The 21,309-nt window shown below is 42.8% G+C and overlaps 1 protein-coding gene across 8 annotated transcripts in view; it reads right to left on the bottom strand.

Annotated features, from left to right (window-relative positions):
• Celf2 (CUGBP Elav-like family member 2) overlaps positions 1 to 21,309 on the bottom strand; it is a 497,862-nt gene that overhangs the window by 156,752 nt on the left and 319,801 nt on the right. For all 8 annotated transcript variants that reach the window (XM_077802701.1, XM_077802699.1, XM_077802700.1 and 5 more), the window contains one exon: positions 6,261 to 6,457. In XM_077802701.1, the coding sequence (XP_077658827.1) occupies positions 6,261 to 6,457 (197 nt within the window). The remainder of the gene's footprint in view (positions 1 to 6,260; positions 6,458 to 21,309) is intronic.

Below are 21,309 nucleotides of genomic sequence, written 5' to 3' on the forward strand. Positions count from 1 at the left end.
TTCAGGAAGAAAGAGGAGGCATGAAGCGTGGAGATGAACCTCTCAACTCCCACTGCATTCCCCAGATATAAAGGCCAGGGGTGTTCTTTAGAAACCTTTAACATTTTTAAGAAGAATAAAGCTTATAAGATTACCAACTCTCTTTAGACTGTACTGGCGGCATGCACATTTGTTCTCTTACTGAATATGTAAAGCAGCTCTGAGCAGGAGGTATTATTTGTTGTAGGGGAAAGAAGTTGTATCTCCTTCTCTAACTAGCTTGCAGTCTTAGTATCAGTCACCAGTCTCCTGACTCCAAGGCCTATCCTCATCCTACCTTAGCACAGAGGAAACTTCTAGACTGAGACAGGACTTCGGTCTCTCTGCCAAACTCTGAAATCAATAAGGTTAGGCGTCACAGGCTTCTCTCCTTCCTCTCTCCTCTCTCCCTGTTCTTCTCCAGCCAGCCAGGCTCATTCTCAAGAAATTTTTCCATTGTACTAAACTAGGGAGAGATTAGGACCAAGTTAGGTTTTATTAATGAATTCTTGAAGACTGAAGTCAAGCCTATGAGACGGAAAGAAATGACTCGCCATCATTCTAATGGGGCCAGTCCCATGGGTCACCCGAACTGCAGTTTGACCAACAAGAAAATGAAAGTGTTATTAGTGTCATAAGCGTCACCAGAGCTGCTCTTTTGAAACTTAAAGGTAATAACCCTTCCCAAAGGAGACATGAATTTAATTTTTGTTCCACCCAGAAAGCTCTGGGCTCTAAGCACTGCAGGGCTACAGCTGCACAGCGGTTATGCCCTGACCTCTCGACACATTTCAAGAAAAAAGGAAGTTTTGTTCTTTGGGCCTGTGGTACGTAGGGACGGTCAACACAAGCCACTTCCCTTTTCTGCTTTTCTCCTGGTTGAGAAGTTACCAAAAGAGACATAGTAAAAAGTGATCAACAAGGCATTAGACTACGGCAGAGGTGCTGTTCCTGTATCACAGTCTCAAAGGTTACATGATTTCAATCTAGTCACTTTAGGTTTTGGTCCTGTAAAATCAGAAATAAAAATAGCCAACCATTTAAGTCCAGAAAAATGTATGCAGCCTTTATTATAGAATATGTACCCCTCTCTAGAGGCTAATGACCCTGGATTATAGTTCTGATTTACTAAAATATTAAGAGAGTGATGATCCGAGGCTGGTCATTTATCTACCATTTACAGGTCCAAGTCTGGTCTCCTTTGAGCACATCTCTGTATGGACCACTTCTTTATCTTGACTCAATCCCCAAGCCTTCAACTCTTCCTTCTCCCAACCTGGGAGCAAGCTTTGTCTTTACTGGCTTCCCTGCTGTGGACCTTGGAGAGAATACCTATTTGTTTTCCTTCCTGATCTTCTATCTCAGCTGCCTTATCCACCTGCAGCTCCTAGCTCCCTAGGACTCAGTTATCCTCTCACAGATGGGCCATCTAGAACCACAACCAGCAGGACCCATTGAATCAACTGAATTTAAGTGGGCCTGGCCTTTCCTGCTCTTCAGTAGTTCTGCTGTTCTTTCCCCTACAGAATTTTCCAGAGTAGTCATTTTTAAGCCTTTCCCATTCTTCTTAAGTCTAGAACTCCACCCGGATTTCTCAAATGTTTATAGTGACCATGAAGACTGAACGCATCTGTATGCACTGCCACCTAATTCCCTTCATTATACTGAAATTTTCTGTGTGGTTGCTTCCTCTTAACTGCCTCTCTGTCTCAAATTAAGCAACTTTCTACTCTCTTACCTGAACTCTTCCTTCTTTCACTCTCTTCAAAGATCCTCTTTCTGGTCTTCTTTTACCATCTTTTTATATTTACACAAAAAGCAGCAGCACCTCTGAGTTTTCTTCTTTCATGACCAGACCAAGAAAAGGTAGTTTACACTCACAGCCCCCATCTCCACAGATCAATTCCTTTTCCCCTCCCTAACCTCCACTGTTCTTCTGAAATGCTCTCCAAAGTCCTCCCAATTACCAAATGGGATGGCTTTGTTTTTTTTTGGGCCTGCATCCTTCTCGACAATTCTGTGGCACCTCAGACTCAGCAAAATCAAAACTGAACTTAGTATTTCTCTTTTTTGTTCCTACCATTGCTGATTGCTTCCTTATTTCTTCCATTTAAGCCAAGATCTCATTACCATTGCCCCAACTTAAGCCATCAAGTCCCTGTCCGTCCACCACTGTTATGTCTATTTCATGCAGTCCTCTCTCTCTGCAGTCCCGACAGACTGCATCCTTCTTTCAACGCAAGTCAACATGGTGCACCAGTCCTGCAGTCTGTTTTTTGCTAAAGTATGCTTTCTAGATCCTCAACTGTCTAACAAAGAAATTTCAGTTTTTTATCCTGAGGATGAAGGTCTTCTAAGAATTGGCTCAGACCTATAAATTATAGGCTCCATTATTTTCTCTTCTTCCATTTCATTTCATGTATTTCACATTTCCTCTGAACTCTGGCAAAATTCACAGTCCCCATAATACACCCTGCTCCTCTCACCTGCTGCCTGAGTCAGGTCGGTCCATCTATTTGCAATGTTCAACATTGTCTTTACTCATTGAAATCCTATTATCATTTTCAAAGATGCCATCTTCCCTATCTTCTGTAAGCTGAAAATTAACTGTTCTTTCTCTGAACTTCCAAGATTGCAGTATGCCCATCTCTTTGTTTCTCACTCTGTCCTCATGCCTTTTATATTGCGACTGCCTGAGAACTTAGCTTATTGTTCTTACTGAATTGTAAGTTCTTGGAAACGGTGATGATGAGGATAACAAGTATCACAATAACGTCTGTCACAACAGACTCCTACCAATTCCAGCTCTGTGCAAAACACATATTTTTATCACCCCAGAAGCCCCATGAAGACAGTTCCCATTTTCATATTTGATTAAGGAAAGTGCACAAGGCTGACACCTAGGAAGTGGCAGAGCCAAAACCTGACTTAACCTGACCTTAGCCTTGTCTGATTTCAAAAGCCATATTCTTATCCATCCATAGACTCAGCTGAGAACCACCGAGAACCCCCTAAGTCCTAACAGGTGGAGCAGTTTACTTAGCCTAGTTCCTCAGCGTTGCTGGGCCTGCTGGGTCAATACAGACATCTACTGGGAGAAGAAAGAGCTTAGACTCTTTCTATTAAAGGATGAAAATAGGACCAAGTTTTTGCACCTGCAGATTAAACAGAATATCAAATGCAAAAGCTCTAACTCACCTGGATTAGGTAATAACCTAACTTTGTCTCTTTCCTTAGAACCATCAAGGTCAGTAAGACAATAAATCAAGGCCACGCCAAAAAGTCTTACTTAGATAATTTAAACCACATTTAGACAGAGCCTCCAGTAATTCTGGTTTCTGAAGCTCTGACATCAGCCCTGTGAAAACATGATAATTGTACCATGCTGACAGAGTCAAAATCAATGCAAATTTAGCATCCTACTTTACATATGAACAGGCAAAATAATATGTGGCACACATAGGTGTCGATGTAAAGGAAGTGGTGACTGTCTCTACGTAAGCGGCTAAGGGCTGTAATCCTCTGAGAGGAATGTCATTATACTTTCCAAATCCCATCGCAACAAATACCTTTACAACAGAGATGTCTGTATAACAAAAACCCTTTCAAGCTCTGGCTGACAGCCCACGTATTTCAAGCAATATTTGATGTGAGACTTGGAGTTCATAGTAATGGGAATTGACCTGTATTTCCAAAGGTAAGATTTGAATGATTTCATCTGTAGCTCCTATCCCAGGATACCCTGGGTGGGAACCCACGAGTACAAAAACTCAACACAAAGAAATGAAATCAACCCCACTCTGAAAAGGTGAAATTCCTTCTGTTCATCTGGGGTAAGGAGGCTTCTGACCCAAGTCCTAAAATGGACCCCACTGCTAGGAAAAATGGTATAGTCCGTGAAGACTGATGGACTATGTTCAAATCTCCACTCCAGCTCTTATGAGATGAGGAAACTGGGCTACAATTCTAAATGCTTTTGAACCTCACGTTTCTTGGCTATAAAACGCGAGGAAGATCACCCATGCTCGGGATTTCAATAAAACCTCTATGACAGCATACATGAGAATCCCAACAGAGGGCCTGATATATACATAGCACATACTCAAAAAAGTTAGTTCTCTCATCAGGTTTACCTTCCTCTCTGAGACCTTGGGCTAATATAAACCATTTTCATGAAATCAGCTAGAAGACCTAGTGAGTGGAAGTTAACCAAACGTACAGTCTAAACACAGGCTGAGTAAATTTGTTGCTCAGAAGAACGCCCTGGCAAAAATGGCAGAATGACTAGACCATACACAAGTGTTTACCTACTAGAAATAAAGGTTATCTGGGCCAAGGTGTACCTGAAAGCTAAAAAGCAAGTAACCAGGCAGCATTAACAATAAACGAGCTGATTATTTTGTCTGAGGTCATTTTGAAAATTGCTGATAACCCAAAATTCAGAGTCACGTTTTCCTAGTCAAGGACGAGCTGTGGCTGCTGTTCTGGCCTAGTTTTCTTTGGGTGCTATTCTAGGTAATGGGAGGGCCCTTATTTGGGGACTCCCTGGCTCTATCCTGTACATTACACTCTCTCTCCTCAGTAGAATACTGTGAAAGTATTAAAACAAACTGTTTTCTCCATTTGGGAAACATGTACGTAAATAGCTTCAGAATATATTTACTGAAAGTGTTCAGAGTTGTTCTAATTTATGAGGTTTTTATTTCTATTGATTTTCAGATATCTGATTTTCTGCTTTTCAAATTACAGGTCAATGAACTTGGAAGTTTGTGATGACAAAATTCCATGTCCCCCTCTCTGCCCCCAGGGGGTGTTGGTGGGGGTTTGGTACTGGGAATTTGATCCCAGGGTCTCAAACATACTAGGCCAGTACTCTACCACCGAGTTATATCCCCAGCCCTACCATGGTCTTTTAAAAAAACAACTTTGGTATTATACGTTTTGAAATAGAAAACTATCATCTTATGAACATAATCTGAAGGCAAGTCTGCTCACCTTTATAAAATAAGTAGGGACTTTTAAACACCTTACAAAGCTTCCCCAAACCCCATTTGACCTAGGGAACTATCAAGAACAAGAGATGTCCCAATATTTCTCAAAGAATGTTAGTCTTAAAGATTTCTTACTCCGATCCTTTCACTGTGCCAATAAGGAAAGAGCTCACAGAAAAGTATACACCAATATTCATGTGCCCGGCTCAAGTATATACAGACCAAGCAATGAGATTTCTCTTCCGAGATGCAACAGAAAAATAAAACAACAGCTGGACAGAAGTACGGAGGCATAGAGAACAAACTGCGAGATCTACAGGGCAGAGAAGTCCTAAGTGGAGAGGTTGGGAGAGCAACAACAGAGAAAGAACAAAATTACTAAGGAAGAAGGTTAAACAGCAACAGAGACCAAGTGGCAGCAGCAGAGATGTTTTAAATTCAGCTCTGCGCAGAGCTTACAAAGTAGGACCTGAATACACAGAAGCATCCACCTGCTACAGTGGCTTCTGGACTCTATTTTAATATCTGCAACCTCCATCCCATCACCATTATCTTAAAATGGAGGCAGCAACAACCACCAGATTGTACACTTTAATCCTACCACTGATAAGGGCGTAAACCTCAAGCGTTTTGGAAGGTGTGCTAACTATCTTAAGCCACTAGGGCGCTACTCCCTGGTTCCAAAAGGCACACTTAATGATTTCCACCTAAGCCCCAAAGCATGGATGTCTCTCCTAAAAGTGAACCCTTTCTTCTCTGCACCAGGGCATTGCTCTAACAGTTTACAAGGCATTTCGAGGTCCCTCCGGGCTGTGGCAAAGTGAAATACAATTGTAATTACACAAGAAACCACGGAAAGGTAGCACAGAAAGAGTTAGCTCCTGAAATACAAGGCTGAGAAACACTATTCCTTAGAGAAGCTGCCACCCCGCCCAAGAAGAGCCTGTGCTGCCTCGAAAGTGACCTCGAGGGAGCAATCAGGTGCCCGGACAGAGGCGCAAGCAGCTTTCAGGCCCTCCCTCCCGCATCCCACCTGTCCCAGGGGGCGGGCGGGAGTGGGGGGAGGAGCCGGGAGGAGCAGCCAGAGCACAAGGGCTGCCAGCACCAGCTGCTCCCAGCCCGCCCTCCCTCTCTGCTGCCCTCCCTCTGGCAGGCGAGGGCTCTGGGTAGCCGTGGCCCGCCCAAGATGCCCGCGACGCCCATCTGGGCATCTGGGAGACCCCTGCCCCGGGAGCCCCGAGCTGTCTGTACCTTTACTCTGGGGAGGGTTCTGACTCCGGTCCCGGAGGACGTTGATCTGGTAGACGGCTCCATAAGGCTCAAAAAGTTCTTTCAGCTCCTTTTCCGACCACGACCGGGGGATCTGTCCGACAAACATCTTAATGGCATCTGGGTCTGGTTGGTCTGAGTGATCCAAAGCTCCGTTCATCTTGTTGGCTGTGCCGTTACTGTCAAAAACGGAACCGGGAGCCAGAGTTAGGGCTGCAGGGTGAGGGACAGGAAGAAAAAAAAATAGTAGGGGTGGGGGTTGGGGAGGCGGAAGGAGGAGGGAGAGGAGCACGAGGAAAGTGCCTAATGAGTCGTAGCAATTTGATGAACTAAAACAAAGCAGAGGCACCATTAGGTTGCTCCTCGGCAGCGGCACGGGGCTTTCACTGCGTGCTGCTGTTCAGCATCACCGCCCGAGCACAGGGCAGCGCCCCGCTGCCTGTCACCCAGGGCGTGGACATCTCGGAACCGGGGTTTGGGAGGCAGCTGCAAGTTAAGTGCAGGTCTCAATCTGCAAGGCTGCCATCAATGCACCGGCAGTGTTATCTGCTCAGCACTGGCTGGGAGAGAAAGGCAGGGCTGGATTTCTGCTGGATTTCTGCTGGATTTCTCTTCCTCTCCCCCACTCCCCGCCCTCTTTTGGAGGTTTTTGGAAGAGAGGAGAGAGGTGGTAATAATAAAGTCACATGGATAGAAAATGAAACACTTGGCAGTCCGTCAGATGACTAATGCAAGATGCTAGTGATGAATTTGCAGAGTGCGCGAGGCATCCATGTGTGCATCAAATTAGTACGTTGTTGCTGCTAGGAATGGAAAGCGCTCCAGCAAAGCAGCTCTGCGCAGCTGATTGGCTGCCCACACCGGAGAAAAGGGCCAGAGCTGGGAGGGGGCTGCCCCTTTAAAAAGCACATTGTTTATGGGACCCAGGCACAAAGGGTTTAATTCAGACAGGCAAAGAGATCTCAGAATTGCCGGCTTTGTGCTGGGGGAAAAAAATGCAGCCCCAGAAAGTTGAGTTCCCACTAAAGGACACTGAATATTTCAAATCTTTCACACTCCATAAATTGCTCTCTGTATATCTGACTTCCAGATGTTGCACTTAAGTTCTAAACAATCACACGTTTGGGAGAGCAGGGAGAAAAAAAAAAAAAAAGGAAGTCTGTCTTTTCTTCTCCAAGCTTCAGTAAATATTTGGGGCTGATACAAAGAACAAAACCATAAGCTTTCACATATCAGTCTTCCTCATGTTGCTTCGTTCAAACCCCCATTTGGAAGAGACTTGTTCCTTTCAAACCTGCAATTCTGGTCATCACCATGCAATATGATAAAGATGTTCCTTTTTGACTTGGATCCCCCACACCAATTTGAGCTAGAGTAAATAAACAAAGCAAAAGCGCATACCTTTTTCTTTTCTGTCTCGCCAACCCCCTGACATGGTTCCTATGCCCGCTACTCTGCCAAGTGAGAAGACTGACTCTCAGTAGCACTCAGAGCAGAACTGTGCTCTTGGTCTAGCTTCTCAGCCTATGAAAATACAACATACACGAACAGGTGCAAACCCAGCAGACACCATATCTACAGAGCCTGGTCCATGACTACCCCCTGCCCAGAAGCCGAAAGATCAGGAAGGGGACGCGTGGACTCCAACTAAACTGCAAATGGCAGATATGAGTTCACTGTACCCTCAGGGAAAGAGTAAAAAGGTACTGAAAGATCTTAAGCAGAGTTTCTTATTTTGTTATAATAATAATAAAAAAAGAGCACTTTAAATCTGCTATGGATCTAGGTTAGTCTTGAGCCCTTATAAAACAGAAGGAGAAGAAAAGCAACACTAACAGTTAAAAGACCCAAACCTTATGGAAAGGAGAAATCCTCAATCAGATTTACCGGAGAGAGAAAAATTGTGTCAAAATACTCTTCACTAGGTCTCGACTTCAATCTACTTCTTAGCCCCCTATTTTACCATTTTATTTATTTATTTTTTATCCTGGAGATAAACAATCAAACTGTCTAACTTGAAGCATTTTTCAGAGCTTCCTCTAATCAACTTTATTGTTATAAAAAATGTTCTGCTGAATAAAATACTGAGTACAAAATCTTTCAACAATTTAGGTATAATGTAATGCTTGTTTATATTGGAGCTAGGTCGTTTATCTTGTTCTTATGCACCTATACTTCTTTTCCAATCACTCTTTGAAAATTCAACAAACACTTTAACCCTGTGGAGCCATGACTGCAGAGGGGTGGAGGTGGCAGAGCCACGGGCAGCACAGAATGGAGTGTTCACAGCATGCTGAAAGCGAGGAGTGTGGCAAGGCTTATTTCTGGGACAGGAAGAACTCGTGGTTATTGCTGTTGACAACCAGCTAGAATGCAAAGAGGAAGGCAATGCCACAGGTCTCAGCTAACAGAAACCGGAAGTTCAAAAATGGGACTATTGCAACTTATCTGTACAGACCACAATTAATATAACGAAGGAGTCAGGTGGCAGTTTTCTCGTCCGATATCTAAACTTTGATTTCTAAAGCAAACATTCCTCAATGCTTCTCCAAATAGGTGGCTTTTTACATTTTCTCAAAATACACAAATTTAGCCAAGACCCTTAAGTGAAGGGAAAGCTGAGATGAGGGCTCAAGTCTTGCACAAACTCTGGTCTTTATGTAGGTAAGTGTGTATTTTATCATCTCTGTCAGAGGGCTTCCTGGAGACTTTTTATCATCCTGAGGCAGTATACTTCAGTGCCTAAGGGCATGGCCTCCGATTGCTGGGACTATCACTTCCTAATTGTGCTACTCTGGGCCTCGACCCTTCATCTATAAAATGGGAAGAACAGGTTCCATTTCAAAGAGTCACAGAACACAGCACAGAATAAGTGCTTTATAAATGTAAGCCATTTCTCCTGTGAATTCCTTCTTGGCATTTGTGGAAGCATCTGAAATGTGTGACAGATTTACTTTTCAATCCTAAATTTTCACAATATAGATCCAAACACAATACATATTGTAAATAAGAATAATATGTATCTTTTATATACCAAATACGGTGCTAGGTACTTGATGATTTTAATTCTTCTAGCAACCCTCGGAGAAAGTATATTTTTCAGTTGCCAATAATCAAGAAGTAAGTTCCTCTCCAAAGATGACTAGCTTATAAATTGTAGAGCTAGAATTCAAACCTATGTCCACTGGGCCTCAAAGAGCAAAATATTTCTAATCCACCATGTGGCAAAATATTCTATTCTGCCTGGCTTGTGTTGAGAGTAAACAGCTCGTGGCAAATCCATGAGAAGAATAAGCCAAGAGCGAGTCCTACCAGGTTCCTGGAATTGCTGCGGAACAAGAGGCAGTCTAAAATGGGCATATGTGCCTTTGTTCTCCCTCTGTGAAAGATGGTAAAAGGTGCCAAATTTAAGGGTCCTTTAAGCTACTTTAAAACTCTGGTTTATCCAATCAGCACATAAAGCTGTCTCTCATCTCCACAGGTCCCCTTCCTCTCTACTCCCACACAGTCAAACTCATGAGCATCTCCCATCCAAATCTACGTTCTTTCCTGTCTGTCTTTTGGCAAATAACTATTCCAAAGATTTACATCAAGTGCTCAAGGCAGCACAGTGCCATAAGTAAATCCAGCCATGATTGTTGTCCAGTAAATTAAAACCACCACCACACCCTCCCTATCAGAAGCTGTCACTTGGGATTGGTAGTCATAACCCACTGTTACTGAATCCCCTACCCTGAATCCTGCCTGTATTTCAACAGTCTGGTTAATTCTGCTCTAATCTACCTATGCTCCTCCTCCCAGGGACTCAGGTTTCCTGGCTGATGCTCATTTCTAGTGGAGACTCACTGACTTCTTTTGTCCTCATGAGGGTAAGGTACAGAAACTTCTAAGCAAGATAGAAATTATGTGTTTCATAGCAAAACCTTTGGGAGTATTTGCCAGAGCCCACAAATAAGTGATTCTTCATGGACAAGTAATTTTTGGAACAGATACCCTAAATCTCAAAAAGACCCTCAGTCAGACCTCTATTTACAATTAAATTAATAAAATTAATACTAACTCACTTCTCATCACTCCTTAGCCATCCTTATCATCCAGTACAGTGCTTTTTATGGTGCAGAAATGTAGATTGAGTGATTCGAGAGGCTGAGGCAGCAGGATTGTGAGTTCAAAATTAGCCTCAGCAACTTAGGGAGGCACTTAGCAACTCAGGGAGAACCTGTCTCTAAATAAAATACAAAAAAGTGCTGGGGATGTGGCTCAGTAGTTAAGTGCCCCTGGGTTCAATCCTGATACCAAAAAGAAAAGAAAAAAAACGTAGATTGAAATTCAACTAATACTTATCAATAGCCTACTCTTTGCCAGGTACTTGACATAAAATATTACAACAGTTCCAATTGGAATCATTTTCATTTTAGGGATGAAGGAACTGGGAGTCACAGAGATATTGTGCCTTTTCCAATGTCACACCCTTAACAGAAAGTGCAGAACATGGGTGGAGAAAGATTTAAAAGCCAGTCGCCATTCCCTACTATTCCAGGAACTGGGATTCTCTAGGGGGATGTTTCCCGGGGACTTGGTGACCACTCGAGGGCCCTGGACACCTCTGCTGGCACCTCGCCTGTAAATTGCAACACGATCCCGAGTGCCAATTCTGCTTCTGTCCTCGGCAAGGAGCCAGCTATAAGGCTCCACTAGGACAGATGCCATCCGGAACTGGACGATGTGTCAGAGAGCACGAAGCCAGTGGGTATTGTTGGTATCAGTCTCAGAGCCAAGATGAAAATATGATGATGTTGGGGAAAATGAGCTTACTTTTGCTTTTAGCACTGCACTGACCTACTTCCCTACTCTATTTTCTAGTAAAAAGAACTAGATCAATAGAGGATATGCAAATCTTCTGAGGTTCCTCTCAAGAAGTGAAATTAAAAAATAATAATTGATCCAACAATTATTATTATGCATTCCAGGACAACAACTTTTTATAAGGCCTAGTGATTTGTAGGTTTCCTTTTGGAGAATAGTAACAAGAGAATTGAGATTTCTCATCTTTCATCTTGTCCTTGGATAACTTTCTGTGTTATATTTCCTTTATCTATACAAGGGCAAGAGCAACAAACTTGCAAAATGGCTGAGAAGTGCCAAGTAGCCATAAATGATTATGTTAATGCTGAAAAATGACATAAAATGCCTCCTTCGGGGTATATTCTAAACTAAAAATTATACAAAAGGTAGATTGTCTTGGAAAAATTCTCTAAAGATAGGTAATCTCTCTGGCAGTTATCAATAGTCTTATTACTCTAACATTTTTTGTTCCTTAGAATGTCCTATATCAGCACTCTCCAACTCAGTGCCATGATGAAAATGATCCATATCTTTACAAAACAATATGGTAGCCGCTCGCTGCATGTGGCTACTAGGTACTTGACATGTGGCTAACTCAAGTAAGAAACTCAATTTTTAGTTAATTTTATTTAAAGAGCTCTAGATGCAAATATACTTCTCCCCTACCTTTTTCTCTTTTTAAACACTGAGTAAAGTTGAGATTAACCTCAACATTTTTCGTGGGGAACTGTTTTACAGAAGTAGGAATGCAGTAAGAAGGAATGCAGAAGTAGGAATGATCTGTACTCCAGTACAGGTCAGTAGATAGTGGGCTGGTGGGCCCGGGTTCTCATCACAGCTCAGCATCCATTCAACTGTGGTATCACAGGAAAATCATGTAACTACTCTGGTTCCTCAGTTTCCTCACTTGTAAAATGAAGAGACAGAAGAACTTCCATCTGGTTCTTAATTCCTATGATTCTGTAGTTGTGGTTAGGACACAGAGATTGACTTATGGAAGAGATAATTTAGGTAATAAGACCAGCTGCCTGAAACCTTGGTGTGATTCCCCTTCTGGGTCCAATATGTTCCCCGGGTTCACAGACAGCTCCATGCAAGTCAGAGAGTTGACAAGGTGTCATCTACACTATGGAGAGCAACCCACAGGCTCAGACAGAGCTGTGAGAGGTCGGCAGCCGTGGGTGTTGCCAGAGAACCATCTTTCTCATTCTGTGCCAGGGCTCTTGCTAATATCCTAGCCGCAGTCCTGTCATTTCAGTCAGCTGACAAGCAATCTTTCAAAGGGCTCAGGAGTCATTTTTTAATATCACTTGTACTTAAGTAATAGCACACAAAGAACAGGCTTTGTTTGGTTATCACAGGAAACTATCCAAGACGGAGCTGTATAAGGCAAAAGCAAAAGAAAGGACCTGGCAGTGGGCCTGCTTGCCTCTGGCGGGCAACAGGATGAGCCCGGAATTCATCAATATTAACAGTCTTCTACCTTGTCCATCTTGGTGGTGCTGGTTATTTAGGAAGAGCGTGCTTTTCCCCATAGACTGGCTACATGGCACCTGGGGGGCAGGCAGCAGCTTTTCCTGCATGATCCTCAGGAAAACACGAGAAAAATTCTGGACCACCCCACCCTGGAGAGGCTCACTGTCACTCCTAACTTAGCCCAGCCTCTCTGTTTAGAAAGAGGAATCAGCTGCCCTTTAACCCCAAACTCTGAGAACTGCAAGTCCTTTTTAAATACACCATCTGATGCATTTAAAAATCATCTTCCCTGATGCCTCTCAATAGAGCAGTTTGCTACTGGTCAGAAACAGCTGTATCCTAACTGTAGTGGAATCATGGGTGGCTGATTTTTTTTTATATAAACTCAAAACTCCCTGGATATCAGTTATACCAGCAATAAAATGTGAAAATAATGATGCTCCTGTATTTACCTGGGAGGTATTGCTGTCATTTATCTTGTGTAGCAAAACCTTTTGAGTCGCAGCCACACCAATTAGGAAATGAGGCCCCAAAGGTCTGAGGTGAGACGGCCATGCATCAGCTAGGGAATCCTCACGGAAGATTAACCGGAGCAAATAATACCCTAAGTACCTGAAAGAGGCAAAACTCTCCTCCAATGTTCAATTTGTAAGTAAATGAGTTTGTGCTCCTCTCAAGGAAAGGTTCAAGGTTCCTTAAGGTACACATACACGTAATGTGCTCAGACCTGGACTTGGATAAAATGTGAAAGAAAAAAAAATCTGCAAGAATGTACCAGACATCATTTTCTTTCATAGACGACTAAGAAAGGGCATGTTTGAGACAGGTATTTTGGTAGATTACTGGCGTTAAGGTTGGATTGTGTTTGGTTGGAGGTCTAAAAGCTATACATATGTTTACCAGGGTAAATTGCAACCATGACTCACAAGAACTGCTCCTGTGGAAAAGGTCACAGAACACGAGTGTTTGGCCCCACCAAGTAAAAGGGAAACCTGATTACCTTATCTCAATTTGACTGCTAGTAAAAAGCAGAATACTGAAAAACCCCCACAAAGAAGTAAATTTGGAGGCATGCAGGGGGTACCTGATGGCTGAGCATGCCTGGCTGGGAAGGCAGAGGGGCATCCGTTATAAAGAGCCCCACCCGGGAAACTCATTTCCTTCCGTGATTTATCAGAAATAGTTCTGTGGACCTCAGGGTCCAGCAGGGGGCATTTGCACAGGAGGAGGAGGTGTTTCAGATGAACATTTAGAAATGGCAACTGGGAAATAATCATTGCAAAGAAGATTTATAGAGGCCTTCACATTTCCACAGGGATTTAGGGCACACACACACCATGGCGAGGACACCTGCCCCCAGTGGCTGAGGCAATCACAGCCCCCACTTTACAGATGAGCAGACTGCTCCTGGGGCAGATATAAGGTGCCCACCTGATCCCATTTACTGGTCCCAACCTGAATGCTGCAGAATTTGCCTGCTTGCTGTGAGGAAGTGATTGGAAATGGCTCTTTCGGATGATTGAGTGGAGATTAGTTTGGTCATCAATTAACTGAAAAGCGAATCATTACAAAATGAAGACAAATGTCGTGGGAAACTCAACACGGCTCACACTTCCCAAACACTGATTTTTTTTCCCCCCCCAAGAAAAATGTACCCCCACCCCATTCACAGTCTAGCAGCAAGTACGGGAAGCACCTCAAGAGGGGTAAACAGCGGGGCATGATGCCTAGCCTCCTGCAGACCAGGTTTTAGCAGCTGTGCCTCTCAAGGAACACAGTCCTGCTTTTGCCCCTTGAAAATACTTTGCCTGGACTGACTTACACAAGAAACAGCCGTCAAGGCAGATTCACAACACGCTCCACTTAATCAGGAAACTGATTGGCTAAAGCAGGTGATTCCCCCTTGCAGAATTTCAAACACCCTGGAAGTTATCCTCACACAAAGTCTTTCTACTTTCCTTCCTCATTCTTACACCGTCATAAAGACTTGCTTTATGTCAAACACATGTTGGATTTGAAGGAGAATGGTCTAAGAAATAAATATGTGATTAATGCCCTTAAATTGCTCATAGCCAATGAGAAGAGACCAGATGTCTATTCAATATAAAACCCCAATCCAATGTGATATGGCCTTTGATAGAGCAATATATAAGGGCTGCAGTAAGCCCGAAACAAGTGACTAATGCTGTTGAGGGGACAGGGCAGTCAGCAATGTAAACCACACTGCATTCTTGTGGTCAATGTTTAAATGGAATTTGGAAAAAAAAAATTTAAAAATCAAAGCCAAAGGATAATAAGCTAGACCATTTAACTTTGTTGACAATGTTAATGGAAAAAAAGAAAAAATGGTGGCTCTGTGGGGTTGGGAATTTAGAGAAAGTGGCCCAGGAGTAGCCCCTATCTAGAGACACAAGACCTGGTGAGCCACCAGGAGAGGAAGCCCAGCACAGACCCCTGGCAGGGGTGGTGGCCATGTGTACCTATGGCCTCGCCCAGTCCTTCAACCTGTGCTTGAGTTCCACATCCTGGGAGCCTGTGGTACAGTCTCGGCCATCTCTACTCCTCACTCTCTCGAATACCATGTGACCTCCTGGGCAGAGGTTCCCTGTTGACAAATATTCCTGCAGTTGACCATGCCACTGTGCAAACAACCTTCCTGATCTTGGCCATTCAGCTCTACTATGACAGAACCCTCCAGCAGCACCTCAAATTCAGCACACCTAAAAATAACCTTGTCCTGTCTTCTTTTCCTCCAATGAGGTTTCTGTTCCACTTCCCTGGTAGTTTTACTGGTTCAAATGCCCCCTCCCAACAATCTGAGCACAGAAGCAGGGCCTCCCAGAGAGCATGTGCATAATCCAGACTGACTGCTGGCTCTGACCTCGTCCCCTCTCTGACCGCTGAACCCACACAAACAATAATTAGCAGAACCCCAGTCAGGTATATGGTAAAACTGTGAAATTCTTGATGACAGGGATGTCTTATTCAATCATTCATTCAATAAATATTCACGGAGTGACTCCCTCAGTTAGGCATTGTTCAAGGTGCTGGGGAGAGAGTGATTGGTAAATCGGGAATGAAGTCGCTCTTACGGAGTTTGTATTCTAGAGGGAGACAGAAGATAAGCAAAATAAATAAAACTGATACAAGAGATTATGTCAATGGAGAAAAATAAGACATAGAGGGAAATTAGAGAGTGTTGAGTACGAGGTTGCAAGTTTAAACAATGTGGTCAGGAAGGCAGGCCCAGGGCCTTGAACTCAGTACTTTCTGAATGAATATCTGTAATAGGGCAAGAAGTCTAAAATGCAGTAGATCAAACCTCACATTATGTGATATGCCCCCACTATTATACAGGACCATGTCACCGCATCTAGCACTGTCCCATTAAATCCGAGTCGATGCAACTATTACCAAAGAGTTACTGCGTCATGCCCAGTTTTCTCTACATGCCTGCCGGCTCTTCTTGTCCCCTCACAGTCACTGTCCTAATTCTGACTACCATCTTGTGCATGAATGATTGCAGGACCTGTTCAGTGGGCTTTCCCACTTTGGACTACAGGACCATGACTTTGCTGACCTATGTGCCTGCTGGCATTCAGAACTCTTATCTACTTTTCCGTTAAATATTGATTATCTGACCATTCATTATTCATTTTATCATCTATCAATGGCAAAATTTAATCTCAGGCAGGTCTCTCCACAACCTGCTTTCTGCCTACCCTTTTTGGTCAAAAATGACGTGTAATCAAGGAATACAAATGAAACGGGATACCGGCATAAGGGAGCAGCCAGCAACACGAGGTTTAGCAGAAATGCACTGAAAACTACTAATGCTACCATTTCCCTTCCAATGATCTGGAAAATCAAAAGTTGACAGTCAATGGGAACTAATTACGTCATATTAATGATGGTAGTTTAGATGAGAAAACAGAATCCATTCGTGAAGAAAGATACAAATTTCTATCAACATGGATTTATCAGGTTCAGGTGTAGTTTTTTTTTTTTTTTTTTTCCCCTGATAATGCCTTCAAACGCATATGTTTGTGAAATGCCAGCCACAGAGTTAAGAAAAAAAAAAAAAAGATCTCATGGTAACCAAAAATGCACGTCACAAAGTCCCCTTTCCATCACAAAGTCCTCTTTATGCCCTTTAAGCCCTTTTGGAGAGGGCCTCCACTGGTCCTCAAAGACTGTTTTATGCTGGTTTTCACAGCCTTGGTCATCTGCATTTCAAATCCCACAGGAGATTAAAGTAGCAAACAAGAGGGAGCCTTTGCTACAGCTGGGCCCTGTCCTAACAGGCCACAGACAAGAATCTGGGGGCCTTGCAGGTAAAAGCCACTCACAGATATATGCCCCAGCAGTTGTCTCAGACAACAGCACGGTAAAATCATTAATTTGTATAGTGACAATCTTCCATCATCTGAAGGGCAACATCGTGCTCGATAAATTCTGCTCAAGGAAGCCAAGAAATATATAATTTATTGTCAGAAGAAATTTCTTCAAAATCAGACAACGAAGAGAATTGGAACCTAGAGGATAAGCTTTCAACCACACTGCAAACCTAGCTAATCAGACTGACTGCCCCCTTAGGGATGAGCTGGGGGATGCCGCTTTCTAACACCACGGTGGATCCGATGTCAGAATTGGTGCACCTTCTAATTTGTTGTCATTAAGTGCAGGAACGGATTTTGCTTCTGAGACTCTTTGGCTTTGTTTGGACTAATTTTCCCCTGGTATTCTGCTCTATTTTTAGCTACCTGTTGTTATTTTGGTGGCTCTTCTGGCTGGGAGAAATGAGGGAGAGGGGAGGCAGACACAGGAGGCAGGAGTTGGGAGTTGTTTTTTCCAAAGTCAATAATGTCTAACTGATTCAGAAGTCAAATTTAATTCTTGCTCCCCAAAACCTCACAACAAATTATATTTGAGGTTCAAAAACTGGAAATAAAGGTCCAGAATTGATGACTGTGATAACATTAACGGGACTGAATGTGAATTTTCCAGACTTTTTTTCTATCTAGACATAAGAAAAAGCCATCAGATGCTCTATAGTGATTGCACTAAATTCCAAGATAGTAGTCCAAAACATTCGCCCGACAGTCTGCTTAAATAAACTTGCTAAAGTGACAGAAAAGAACACTGCCAAATTTGGACAATCACTAAAAGAAAAATTCCAGCATTGTATGCACGGCAGCTTATCAAGAGTTTTCCCCAATAACACCAATATGGTAGTCTGTCATGCTATAAAACCACATATCAAAAGGGAAAGTCCAAATGGCATCTACTTTGCTAGTTTTTAAATCCTTAAATTATAAGATGAAATCAATACCAAATAGCACATCGTGATTTGGAAATATACAGGCCCTCTCTCGCTCTCCTTTTCCCCACATGTCAGAAATTCCATTTAGCATCTTAAATCACCAATTAAAATAAGCTTTGACATTTAATTTGCTTATTTCTTAAAATGTGCATCATCTGATCTAACCCTCTAAACAAATAAGAATAAAAATAGGATTATGTGCTAAATTATAATGGCTGTTATTCTAAGAGGCTGAATATCATTATATCAAAATTCCCCATAGCTGATTTTTTTGAAGCCATTTCTTCATTTTTTGACACTACATCTGGCACAATGAATACAGATGATCATGTGTTTATATATCTGTCTAACTGCCTTTCCCAAACACAGCCAGATGGAGTCTTTCAGAATCAAATTAATTTCAGATTAATTCACTCTGGACCCACTCCAGTTTCATGACTCTTTGCTTGGAGGCACCAACCAAATCGATGTGAAGTCATGAACTTGAAAGAGCACAGGTTCCTCGATATCAAGGGGAAAATAGAATAACTCTGTGGTTGATCCCCCCACCCCACAAAGAAATCCATTCAGGTACCACAAACTGCCAGTTTAAGGACTGATGAACATTTCACAGTGTCAAAATCATCCAGAAAGAATTTCCTTTTGGATCCAAATAAAATCACAGTTAATTTTACATTCAACATTCATAATGCCTTGAGATGATTCCAGCAAAAATTAGTGTCCTCTTTACTAACCTCAGAACCAAGGATGTTATGATAAACTTGCCATCTGAGCAGAGTCAGGTGCAGCCAGTGACAGGAGGGAGTTAATTCTGAACACCTAAAGTGCATATTCTGTCTCTAGCTGTAGCTACTGAAGGAACTATAAACAAATGTAACCAGGCTTTGCTTGCTGTCAATCTTGGTGGATGCCTTTATTATCATACTTGTTTCAATTGCAATTTGGGTTTCCATGGAGACACAACAGTCAGCTCTAGAAAATTATAAGATAAATGTCAGGCGGTGATAACGGTGTTAATGAAGCTTCGGTGACAAGCAGCTCTGTGCTTCAAATAATAAGCCTATTTTCTATTAGCATATGTATAACCTGTCAAAAAAAAACCCTGGAAGAGAATATTAAAAATTAAGTATCTACCTATCTATATTTAAGAGAGGGGAGAGACCCCTCTAAGAATAGCTCAGATTTGGTGGGTCAACCTGAACAAGAAAAAAAAATTAATTGCTCGTTTCTTGGGAAAATTAGGCACTCATGGCTCTGAATGACGTTGTGGCTGACATCCAGAAATGCCTTTCTTTACCCAGGCATAAACAGAAATTTTTCTTATATTGTGGCTCAGGTTCTCTTTTTTTCCCTTTTTGCAGTGCTGGGGATTGAACCTAGGGCCCTACCCATGGGCCCTACCCATGGGCCCTACCCATGCTAGCTGAGCGCTCTGTCACTGAGCTACATCCCTGGCCCTTTTTAAAATTTTACTTTGAGACAAGATATTACTAAATTGCCCAGACTGAGGAGGCCCAAGTACCTAATGCATAAGGCACTGGCCTCCAAATTGCCCAGGCTGGAGTGAATTTAAAATCCTCCTACTCAGCCTCCCAAGTAGCTGAGATTACAGGTGTCCCACCATGCCTAGCTCAGGGAACCTGATTTAGTTTCTGGAAGCTAGGGCCTCTACTAAGCCTGACCATGTCAAATTGTGACATTCTGAGAAGGTCCTTGTGGTACTTGGACTGATGTAACCTACACCCTCTACTCCACTCTACTTTGCTGGATAAATCTAACTAGATTGCCAGTATCCAGAACCATCCTGGACTAGTCTAGAACCAAACATCTACCACTGAAATTTCAGTGGGTCAGGGAGAGTAGCAACTGTGGAATCACAGAACTGGGAATCACTTGATGGCACACTTCACAGAAGATTCTACAACAAGAAACTAAAGGAAAAACAGATGATCCCATTGAGGAGGAATTAGGGAAGATTTTTTATGTTCTACTCAAGAACATCCTTTTAGCATTCTCAGATAAATTTAAAAGGGTGATAAAGTTAAGAACAGTTAAGTTAGAAGAGTGATAATTCTGTAAATCAAAGTCTTTCCATAAGGACAGAAGATAGATCTGTATATCCGAGCTTCTCCTGATCAGTTACTGCTACCTTGACATTGACATAACCTCCACTATTATTTAGTCCAGTCCATTGCCTTTTTCCTTTATTTATTTAACAAATGTTTAACTGAGAACCTACTGTGTGCCAGGCACTGGGCTCAGAACACAATGACAACACATTGTCATTGTCCTTAATTTTTCATTGTTTAGTAGCTTGTACAACCTCACATTTGAGATCTTGAAAAAGGTGCTATAAATGGTATTTCCATCTGACGTTTGGAAGTGACTACATGAGCATGTTTTCCTGGGAGGAGGCAATTATCTTTGCTGCAGCTCCATGCCAGAGATGGCAGGCTGCTCAAGTCCTTCGCCTCTGCCACCCTGGCTTCTTTCACCCAACTCCACTGTTCAGGAGGAAAACTTAGGGCAGTCCAACTCAAGGTCTAGGATTTAACTAGGCCAGGGTGCTGGACAGGAATTGTCAGTGTAGCTTTTGAATAACCAGCAACTTCTTGCTGCCCACTAATTGTTTCTTTTTCTCTTTGAACGCTCCCCAGTAACTCCATGTGGCTCTTGCAGATTGTGCTGGGGCTGCCTCCCACTCCCTGAGTGGGTGCTTCCCCCATGTTTGCAAGATCCAGCAGGATCAGAGATTCAGGGAGGAGAAGGACAAGGATGGATTGTTTTTAGGAGAAAAAACAGAATATGTTTCCTAGGCACCCTAATCTCTGCATTTGTGCTCAACTTGGTTCATCAGGAGATGCGAAGACCCAGGGATATTTGTTAAGGTTTGGTCTTGAAGAAGCTGCCTTAGTCCTCCTTTTCATTTAGGGTTATGATAATCTTTTGAGTCTCTTGTGGCCAAGCCATGAGGTTCCAAACTGTGGTTTGAGGCTACATGTGGGGTTCAGGGTCCCCTGGTGTACAGGACTGGTACGACTGCAGGAGGTCTGAGCTGATAGGAGACTGTGGAGCTCAGGATCCTATCCACCTCACTCAACTTCAAGGAATACAGTCTTGTTTCAGAGCAAAACAAAACAATCCAGAACAAATGGACCAAACACTACTGACAAAAACGATAACAAAGGCCTCCGATATCACCACTTGAGTGTCTTTTCCTGCCACCCCACTCATACAAAAGACATGGAATGAAAAACGAAGTCAAGCATTCTCAAGATAGAGGACACCAGCCACGTGATTCTTTAACAGGGTCAAAGCGGCAATCTGTATCTAGGGAATATACAGGAATAGGCAAAAAGTTTAGATTCAATAACTCCAGTTGGATGG

This window comes from Urocitellus parryii, chromosome 9, assembly GCF_045843805.1.
Source record: "Urocitellus parryii isolate mUroPar1 chromosome 9, mUroPar1.hap1, whole genome shotgun sequence".
In the NCBI taxonomy this organism is placed as follows: domain Eukaryota; kingdom Metazoa; phylum Chordata; class Mammalia; order Rodentia; family Sciuridae; genus Urocitellus; species Urocitellus parryii.